Source organism: Polypterus senegalus, chromosome 3 (genome assembly GCF_016835505.1).
Source record: "Polypterus senegalus isolate Bchr_013 chromosome 3, ASM1683550v1, whole genome shotgun sequence".
In the NCBI taxonomy this organism is placed as follows: domain Eukaryota; kingdom Metazoa; phylum Chordata; class Cladistia; order Polypteriformes; family Polypteridae; genus Polypterus; species Polypterus senegalus.
Genome location: NC_053156.1, coordinates 29741821 through 29753168, shown reverse-complemented (window position 1 = coordinate 29753168; position 11348 = coordinate 29741821). Strand labels below are relative to the sequence as shown.

General features: G+C 31.3%; 1 protein-coding gene across 1 annotated transcript; it reads left to right on the top strand.

The window, feature by feature from the left end:
• Positions 1-3531: 3531 nt before the first annotated feature.
• LOC120524968 (T cell receptor beta chain MC.7.G5-like) lies at positions 3532-7834 on the top strand. The gene is made up of 4 exons (XM_039746888.1): positions 3532-3730; positions 6358-6684; positions 7274-7380; positions 7795-7834. Exons 1-4 carry the CDS (start codon positions 3670-3672, stop codon positions 7816-7818), a joined length of 519 nt encoding a protein of 172 aa, XP_039602822.1. The 5' UTR covers positions 3532-3669; the 3' UTR covers positions 7819-7834.
• The last annotated feature ends 3514 nt before the right edge of the window (positions 7835-11348 follow it).

The window sequence follows — 11348 nt, the reverse complement described above, 5'->3', positions numbered from 1 at the left end:
ATGTTATGCTATTATTTTATGATAAGCAATGGGAGAAGAAGTATGGGTCATGAAATATTCTCTATTGTTTTGGAATAATGCATTTCTCATTGTGCTGGTTATGCTTATACTTTTGGTGATGGAACTAAACTAACTGTTCTTGGTAAGTATAAACTTTTATTTAGTTGTGATTTGAAGTATTAACCATAATGTTCTTTCTCAAGCTTTCAATAAATATCAAGCATTCTCATACGTAAAATATTTTATACTACACAAAAAATTCAATATGATCAGTGCAGTTGTTTAAAACACATTTTCAGTTATTCTTACTTATCCTTAATTGGTTAATTTATTACATCATTTATATTGCGCAATTACGAACAATACATAGATAATTGTGTTGATTGCATGTTTTTATTGTCATTGAATTTAAATGCTGTGCATCATATGAAGCTTACTTTGGTAATGGGACAAAGCTGACCGTTTTAGGTAAGAAATTGTTCATTGATAAAGGCTGGATTATTTTTCATTGTTCACTTAAAAGCTGGAACCTTAAGTAAATAGCGAAATCTTTACATTTTTGCTATTCATTGAACACTGTGCAAACACTGTCTATTACTTTGGGGAAGGCACTAAACTAACTGTTCTTGGTAAGTGTTCTGAATTTTTACTTGGTATATATTAACGTTATGAAAAGCATATTTATCATTTATCTCATGTATTGCTCTAATTCAGATAAAATATTTTTACTTTCCATTAAGTGAAAGCTATTCCAATTGAGCAAAATTTATACAAGTTTCAATTTAGTGGTTGATATTTAGTTATACATTAAGAAGAAGAAGAAAACGAAATGTATGATGTCATAGAAGATTTGTTTTCCAGATAGCATAAATTAAACAAATCCTTTTATCAATCTATTATCATATAAGTTATCTAACTTGAAGAACATGAACTGTACATTTGAAAGGTATTTATTTTGCGTAAAATGCAGATTTTTTCGCAGCTCCCTGTTATGAACAGAGTGTGTTTTTAAAATAGACGAATGGCGGACACAGGGATAACCTGAAACTGAGGATATGTTTACTGTTCCAAAATCGATTTCTTAAGGGATAGCACAGGATTTAAAAACGCGATCCTTTTTCAAAATCTTCGTTTCTTGAAATTAAAAAGATGCCGAACTCGAATAGGAAGGAAATTGTTTTTAGTTGCTTTTAATACAGAGCTTTATGTGTGTGAAGAGCGACAGCGGCGTTTTTTGGAAACGGCACAAAACTTACAGTATTAGGTAAATCAGTGGTAAACGAAACCTGTCTTAATGTGTTTTTTTTTTCCTTTTCTATGTTTGAAACGGTTATGAAATTAAATGAGGTTAAAGAAGAACTGTTAATATAATAATTGCATTGTATTGTTTTCTTATTCAACACCTCTTATACCATTACGTTTAAAATAATGACTGCATTGAATACACTTATATTTGAAAGAAAGAAAGAAAGAAAGAAAGAAAGAAAGAAAGAAACTTACTCATTAATGACGACTTGTACTACAATATTAAAGTAGCCCATTCTTTAGTTTTATCAAAGTGATTTGTTATTGTGCTCTGGGATTTCTGAATTATATTTTGGAGAAGGAACCAAGCTAACGATTCTTGGTAAGATACGCATTTTGCTACTACTTATTCTATATACCCCTGAATTTTCAACAAATAAAAAACTACAATAGTTAAAATTAGAAGTTCAGTAGACAAACTTTTATTTGAAGTGCACAATATATGGGTATGGTACTCGAGGGTCACTCGTGATTTTGCTGTTGCTGAGTATTGTTGTGAGCAACTACCCTGCTGTGTTTGGAGATGGCACAAAGCTTACAGTTTTAGGTATGCTTTTATTTATTTATTTGTTTGTTTGTTTGTTTATTTATTTATTTATATTCCAAAACAATCAGTGTCAAGATATTTGTAATCTTTCGCAATTAGCAATACGTTCCTGATTATTGGCAACTTCAGCCTGCATGTTACTTATTAGAATTGTATCTAGACGAACAGGTAAAAATTACTGTAATTCAGCTGCATTGGACCGTAAATATATTATTAAGTATTAACAAAATGCATTTTTGAAATCATAAATAAAATATGCACGTTCCGTAACGCAATTGATAGGGTGTTTCAGTACGTCCTTATATTAAAGGCTTTTAGCATGAGAAGAAAGGATGTTTGCCTCTTAACCTTGAACGGTGTGGGCTACAACCCAGCTTACTTTGGGACTGGTACGAAACTCACTGTTCTTGGTAAGAAAACAACTTTGTGTGTATTGTGCTAAATACTGTACAACTGCAGCGGTGGTTCCGAAATGAATGGGTGAATGACATCAAAGAAGGTTTTATGTTCTTCAGTAAAATATTTTTAAATGACCAATTTGTAGATAGATAGATAGATAGATAGATAGATAGATAGATAGATAGATAGATAGATAGATAGATAGATAGAAAAAGCTTCACTCTAGCATTTTGTCTCTTGTTTTAAACTTTGATCGGCACTGAAATACAAAGTCAATTTTCCTCCGACTGTAAAGCAATGTGAACACTCAACCAGCTTACTTTGGAATTGGAACCAAACTAACTGTTTTAGGTAAGAAAGTGATGTCTTGTGTTATCCTATATTTGAAAGACTTTATGAATTAATTTCTAACTTCTTTACATTAAATTAATTCGTTCTTTGTATGCCAGTCAATTTACTTATGGACTGCTTACATTTGATCTTGTTTTAAGTTGGACTGTACGACTTACAGGACGTTATATTTAATTGCTAAGCCCACTTTTCCTGCTATAAAATCCATGGTTTTTACAGTAGTTCTGTCGTAAGAAAGCATTAGAAACGAAATTTTGCACCGCGCAAATGCAGCGTGTAACAGAGAAGCGTACTTCGGTAGTGGGACACGATTAACAGTTTTAGGTAAGTAACCTTCTTCAATAACCCTTAAACAATTAAATATTTGACACACAGTGCCTCTCAGTCTCGCTTGGTAAACGACAATTCTACCAAAATTCCGAATTAAAATGTTTTGAAGTTAGGCATGCATAAATTTGTATTAACATTATTAAATACATTTATCCTAATCAAATGAAAATATAAAACAAGAGATTCATAGTTTTCTTTTGTATATTTTGTTTCATGTTATCATGCTTTGCTTTGAACGTGTCCTGCTCTAATATATTGTATATAAATAAAAATAACTTAAGGTGCAAAGTAAATGAGAATAAAATCCAACAGAAAAACATCAATACTGCAATCTTTTATATAGGAAAATATATTTTAAACATTTTACTGTTTATACTTCAGTATATTTTCTTTGTAGTTCTTCAGTATATCTGACTGCTTTAAGATTCTTAAACTTAAATTACCCAGATGCATTTTTCAAATACATTATCTATCTATCTATCTATCTATCTATCTATCTATCTATCTATCTATCTATCTATCTATCTATCTATAGTGCCTTTCATATCTATCTATCTATCTATCTATCTATCTGATTTAATTGAGCAGGACGAATAATTTTAAAATGAGAAAATATCTGTATAAAATCTTAGAACAAAGCACAAGTGCAACAAAGAGATAAAATATTCTTTAGAATGAACGGAAGGTTTGGTGAGAAAAAAATATAGTAGCAGGATTTTAAATATCACGTTTTAACAATGTGCTATAGTGGTGCTGCAACACTGTTTTTCGGAGATGGAACCAGGATAACTGTCATAGGTAAGACCATCTATTTGAAATGAGAAAGCAAAAAATACTTTATGGACATTTTGAGAAAAGCCGATTTTGCCTTAAAGATATACTAGGAAGTGTCTCATTGTTAAGTACAGTGCAATCTGTTGTTAATATGCGACAAAACTGTATAAGCGATAACATTTTTTAAATATTAGCTTAGAAACAGAACAAGTTTTTTGGTAACTTGTCGGCACTGTGCTCTGACATTCGCTACTTCGGCCCAGGAACCAAAGTAACAGTCTTACGTAAGTAAATCAATTTCAGTTTTACAAGGAATACTAGTATAACAGAACTGAATTAGAAGCCGAATTGAGTTCATTAAATGATTATCTACTGGAATATCTTTTCTTTATATTATGTGAGAGAAGGGTGAACATTTTAAAATGGCGAGTATAAACGCCGTGGATAATAAAGACCTTAGCATTCATTGGAATGAAATACTCAAAATATTCATAATCTGCAAAGCGCTTGTTAAATGTCTCAATGTCTCAACGAGATTGTTGTAGATAGATAGATAGATAGATAGATAGATAGATAGATAGATAGATAGATAGATAGATAGATAGATAGACTAGTAGAAAACTTGCATTCTGCAAGTCATTTTGTTTTTCTGCTGGACTGAATAATACGGTTTTCAGTGTTAAGCAATAAAAATGATTACATTGTGATAATGATAGACTCTTAGCTTAGTAAATGAAGCAAGTTAGACATTTGAATTATAAAGAATAATACATTAAAAACATACTCAATAACGGCCCTGATTTCCTAAGGGACATTAGAAATTTAATTTGTTTAAATTTCAGAAGATAAAAGATGCCAAGAAAAAAAAACTAAAGGAAATCAAAAGACATTTTTATGCACCCAGACCATAAAATAACATCTTAATAGACAATAAAGAGATATAATGAACATAGTATGAAACTTCACCTTCCGGTATTGCATGATTTTTTGAAAATGTCTACATTTATTTAAAAACATATATTGTTTTTAATATGCAGAAAGCTCAACGCCCTTTTTATCAAACAAGATATTCTATAAGAAATCATTTAATTTAGCTTTAATTTAATTGATTGAGGAATGAACAATTACGCTGTCACTTATATACTGGTTATAATTCTGCATATATTTTTCATATATCTTTAAAAACTAACACAGACATACAGTACATACTGTACATACACACACATATATGTATAATATGTATGTGCCTAATAAAATCTTATTCTTTTGAATTTAATTGTCTGCTTGCACATTTTGATATTTCATGATGGCACAAGTGCTAAATTGGTGGGCTCAGATTTTTTAGAGCTCAAGGTACTGCTGAATTCAACTTATCCCACACTGAAACTATACAATTGGTGCTGAATTTTATTAATGCTGTGGGTTACCTCAATATATGCAAAAAAAAAGTGTAAGTTATTTGGTGACCTTCAGGCCTAAATGATTTCAGTAGTGTATCACCAGTGAGGAAATGGCATTCCATACAAATTCATTACTGCTTACTTACAGGCTTTGGCTCTCTGCAACCCTGAACTGGATTTTGTGTTTTTGAGAATATGTATACAGTATGAATGTAAACTTCACTAAGTCCACATGGCTGTGGCTTCTTTCATATTGTATTAAATAAAAGAGTTGTTTTTAAAGCTAGTCACATTCAAAAAGAGCATGATCATTCCATTATTAGAATTCAAACATGCTTGAAACTGAAATTAATAGACAACAGTAAATTGGAAAGAAAATAAATTAATATGAGGATTCCAAAAAAAAAAAAAAAAACGTTTTTGTGTTTTACAGTTCACAGAATGAGATATATCCCTGCCTCGTGTTAAAAAACTTCAGAACTTCAGATAGATGTAATGAGCATATGAGTCCAAAGTGGAAGGCTTGCTTTAATTTAATTTGACTACTTATTTTAAAATTGATTACTATAAAAGACAAGATTCATACGTTGAATAATGTATTCATTAATAGTAACAGGAAATAAAAGAAGAATTGACAGTACTAGAACTTCGAAAAGGGACAAAACATGGAAAGAAAACCAATAAGGACAGGAAAAAAGTGTAATTTTTTATTAATACAATAGTAAAAAAAAATATTGCCATTGTTTATCCAATGAATGATAAGTCGTTGACAACAGTAATAGGTTCACATTGTCTAAGAAATCCTCTTCCGAATGCTGCTGATAACATACAGTTAGAATTTAGACTTTAAGTCACACTGTTTACATTTTGGCATTCGCCATATGGATGGATAACTGCTTGTTTATATACATAGGCATATATGTTTTGTATATGTCTCTTGGTTTATGTTGCAGAATAATATGTGTGTTTTTATATTACATTTAATTTGTCATATTTGTTTTGTAAATATTGTAAAGTGCAATGGACTAATAACTAGGAAAAAATAAATAAATCTAAACACCTTTGAAAATAGCAGTCAATAGATGTAACCTGAAGAAGAATTATACTCGGTAAAACCATCCTGAATTTCTTGAATATATACTATATATTGGTATTGGGATTTAAAAGCTAAATAAATAAATGATTTTTTTTTCTGTGTCATCAAGTAGTCCATTTAATTAATAATACATTTGTTTCTTTTTCACTCCACAGAACAAAATGTTTCCCTGCCTCATATTAAAATACTTGAGCCAGTGCCATACAAATCTAATGAGTTTGTGACTCTGGTGTGCCTGGCCTCTGACTTCTACCCTGACCATATTGAACTGACATGGGAAATCAATAAGAAGAAAACAACTGATAATGCAAAGTCTGATTATGAAGCAGTGCAATCAAAGGATCAAACATACAGAATAAGCAGCAGACTGAGGGTGTCAAAAAAGGTTTGGTGCAATGCAGATAATGTGTTCACCTGTGTGGCCAAGTTTTACAATGAGACTGATAACGCCATATACATAACAGATCATGTCAGTGGAAAAGGTAAGGACTCAACACTGTTAAGGAGGCCCTTGAATTTGGAGGTCCATTCTTTTTGTCCTTACAGCCCATAATTCTGGAATAAGTATATAGAATGTTCCAAATGAATTAAAAATTAATTTTAAAAAATCCTACATAACATACACACACATATATATATATATATATATATATATATATATATATATATATATATATTTATATATATATATATATGATATATGTAAATATATATGCGTTTATATATATATAAATATGTGTGTGTGTGTGCAACAGATATAAAAGGCACTATATAATAGATAGATAGATAGATATGAAAGGCACTATATGATAGATAGATAGATAGATAGATAGATAGATAGATAGATAGATAGATAGATAGATAGATATGAAAGGCACTATATAATAGATAGATAGATAGATAGATAGATAGATAGATAGATAGATAGATAGATAGATAGATAGATAGATAGATAGTATTTTTTTATGAATTATTGTCTATGATTTATTTGGCTAACTTTGTTAATTTGATGTAGTATGAGACTCCTAAGGGGTGAATGACTCTTGCAAATCCTCTTTTTTATTATTTTAGGCAAACTGAAGAAAGATGTGAAGAGTACAAAGTTTGCATATATTCTACTTTTGTGTAAAAGTTGCTTGTATGGGCTGATAATCCTTTTCCTCATTTGGAAATTAAAGGTAAGTGTTAATATATTTTGAGGTAACTGTGGCATTAAAATAGTTTGGTTAGCTGTATGTAAATCTTTATTTATCCTCTGTATATGCTTCTCAAAATTAATGTATTAACCATATTATTAATCAGTACATCTAATTTTCCTTTCAAAGACTTAATTTGCTTAGTTTATATTTTATAATTTATGTTTAATTTTATGTTTAAGCATTTATCATATACTATTGCCTTAATTGTTGTTTTTAATTAAATTATACTTAAACGTAGTGTACAATATTATGCTGTTGGTATAGTACTTCCTAATGATTCACTTCACAGCTGAGTCCTGTGAATTTTACTATTACTTAAAGCAGTAATGTCACATAACTCTGTGTTTCTGAATTTTAGAAGTAGCATCAATTATATTCTTTATTTTCTTCCAGCATTCTTCAAGAAAACAATCATGAAACAGGACAAACTAAGGAAAAAGCAACACAACTTTGTTTTCATTTCTTTATGCTTTCTTTGATGTAACAGTTTTTGCTGAAATACTTTTAAAATCCAATTCAATACTCTGAAAACTCAATATTTAAAAAAAATATTATTGAATAAAATATATAAACCATTTAACATTTGCATTTTTTTCTCTTTTCTTGTGTAAAGATCTTACTAATTTACTGTTTCATTTGACCAATATAGAACAGTTAATCCAATCTAATAGTTTAACAGTATAAAGAGTTTTACATGCACATTTTTCAAACATTACAGTTCAGGTCCATATTAAAGTCCTACACTGATTCACGACTCCAGATACAAATGTCATCATTCTAATATGTGGATTGATTATTTATTTTAGCTGCTTTGTTAAACTCAGGGTTAAATTAATTTCAAATGGGGCCAGCAGCATCCATGCTTTAAAAGAGTAAGCCATTTTGGTCAACTAGAAATCTCCTTTAGTCATCCAGCTGGGTATGTAACAGCCACAAAGGCTGATGTGTTTAATCAAAGCTGATGAAGTAATGACACTACTGACACTAATGAAAAAAAAAAAAAAACCTAGGATGGGAGACGGAGAGAAGGAGAGAGGGAGAGAGATGTCAGGGTTGAAGCCCACATGAACTTTTCTAAATGGTTTTGACAAAGGAGGTTTTCTGTCTTCATAGCACACAATCCAGCCAGCAGAGAAGTCAGCCTTGGCAATGACTAGTGTTCAACTGATATCAAGGGTGCAGAGATGCAAAATACTTTAGGGATGTACCAATAAAATATTCTTACAATTGTATTGCACTGAAACACAGAGAAATGATTATCCAAAATAGCAAAACCATTAACCCAAAAGAGAAACCACACCAAAGGCAAAATCAAAATTCTAAAAGAATATGTATTTTCAATTATATTTTTTTCTGATTTATTATTTCAAAGTACAAATTCATGATTAGAGCAAGTGGCCATCTTGTATAACTTGACCACCATATTGTAACAGGTCACATGGCATGTGCGTCATGTACACAATATTATAAAGAGCTGACAAACAAAATTCTCAGAAACAAAGCTGTTAAAAAACACACAATATATGCCCAAGCAAAGATAACATCAAATTAATAATATAATTATTAATAACAAAAATGAACCTGTGCAAAAAATGTAAACAAAACATTAAAAAATAATAATCTGAACAAATTTGTAACACCTCTGGTTCCTAGTTCAATAAGTAAAAAATTGAAGATTCATATGCAATGAAGACTTGTGGATCGTAAAGAAAACTCCAAAGGGATGATCTCACCACATTCAAGTCGTGTTCCAAACTCAGAAGGAACATCTGGTTATTGTTTAATGTTATAAACAACATCTTGGTATTGGAGTTCATGGTATTTTTGTAAAAGAGCAGCAAGAACTAGGAAATGATAATAATAGTAATAATGCCAGATGAGCATGATAGAACTGTAGTTGATTATTTCACCAGTAAGAGTAAAAAGATTCATCAAAGCCACTGTCACAATACACTGTCTTAATTAATGGTCTGTTTCTTGGAAGTAACAACAAGGACAGCCTAACTGTTAGATTGTTGTGCTTTGTAATGTGGCCAACTTAGCATATTATGATGTCTACAAAATTATCAGCGTTAGAAGAAAGAATATTAAAGAATATATTAATGTAAGATGAGTAGATTCAATAATACCAAAGAATGTGTTTCTGATATTGATGTGAACACTGGAGTACAGAAAGGAACAGTCCTGTCTCCTTTTCTCTTCACTCTGTACACCTCAGACTATACATATAACACCAGGTCATGTCTTTTGGAGAAATTCTAAGATAATTCTGCATTTATGGGGTGTATTGATAAAGGAGTTGAGACAGAGAAGAGGAACCAGGTGGAAAAGTTTGTTTATTTGGTGCAAAGAGAATTGTCAGTATCTTAACATGAGCAAAACCTAGGAACTGGTTATTAACTTCCAATTCACCAAAGAACCTCTATGACCAGAAGGAGTGCATGTAGAGGTGGTCCATTCCTACAAGTACTTGGGGGTCCATATTAATGACAGGTTTGATTGTTCTTGGAACACAGATGAACTACATAAGAAAGAGCAGAGCAGGCTCTTTTTCCTAAGTAGACTGCTTTCCTTTAATATGGGAAGTGACATCCTTTACATCTTTTATAACTCTGTGGTGGCCAGTGCAATTTTCATGCTGCGGTGTGCTGGGCTGGTAACATCACTTCAAGAGAAGCTCACTGAATCAACAAGCCAATTAAATGAGCAAGCTCAGTTATGGACACGCTCTTGATCCCAATGGAGAGAATTTAAGCCAAACTGAGTGCCATTATGAACAATGCTGCACATCCTCTCTCTGACACACTAACACTGAGGACTTTCAGCCAATGTATCATTCAGCAGAAGTCTGTCAAGAAACACTACAGGGGCTCCTTTATACCAACATCAATATGTTTGCATAATGCCTCACTGTGACTGTGACTACTTATCTATCTATCTATCTATCTATCTATCTATCTATCTATCTATCTATCTATCTATCTATCTATCTATCTATCTATCTATCTAAACAATATAAATTTCTCAAGATAATTCTCTCTGTTTACAGAAATAGCCTATTGTGCTTTAACAAGAAACTAAACAAAACTGTAGAAAGCTCAGGACCAGTAACTATTAAATAATTAAAATAAATCAACTGAGCATGTCCTCTTGTTTGTAAACCCTGATGTTTCATTGTAAATTACTGTACATCAGTTAAGTAGTTCCATGTGAAAGTTTGGATACCCATGATTAAATTATATATTTTGTTGGCATTTGAAGTAAAAACTAATAAATATAACTAACAGCACACAACCTTAAAATGATGGATTTTTTTTATGAAAATGTTAATGCAGACTTACAAATTGTTTGGTAGATTGCAAAAAGTCAAAAGTTGCAAATGTCTGAACACACTACAAAATCTACTTAGTGACACCACCTTTCAGAAAAAGAAAAGAAAAAAAAATTAGAATTTTTTTCTGAGTGTTTCAGTTTTTCTTTAGGAATATTTTTCCCCATTCTTCCTTGCAGATCACTTTCAGTTATGAGGTATTCTTGGTCTCTCTTTAATTAACAGCATGTTTAACATTTACCTGTAGAATTTCACCCTTTCAGTTGTAAGATCTCAGAACTCATGAGGTCTTTAGTGTGCTCTGGCTTAGCTCATTATGTGTTAGTCTAATCAGGAATCATCATTGGGAATTGTCAGATGATGATAATTCCAGAGCCTAATTATTTGACTCTTCAAACACTGGGCAACACATAGCAATCATGGGCTTGTCACGAATACTGGCTGTGGATCTGAAAATTAAACTAACTGATACCTACAGAGCAGTGAAAAACTAAAGATACCAAAGTTCCACAGTCCAAAATACCACTAAGAAATGGCAGTTGAGGGGGATCATGGAAGCCAAGACAGGATCTGGAGACCAAGAAAACTGACAGATATTGTGCAAGAAGGCAAAGCA

Bases quoted from the DNA above. Each gene is read 5' to 3' on its own strand.
- LOC120524968 (XM_039746888.1), top strand. From the start codon at position 3,670: ATGTGCTATAGTGGTGCTGCAACACTGTTTTTCGGAGATGGAACCAGG. The intron at 3,731-6,357 runs GTAAGACCATCT...TTCACTCCACAG, and splicing joins AACCAGGATAACTGTCATAG to AACAAAATGTTTCCCTGCCT. The intron at 7,381-7,794 runs GTAAGTGTTAAT...ATTTTCTTCCAG, and splicing joins TCCTCATTTGGAAATTAAAG to CATTCTTCAAGAAAACAATC.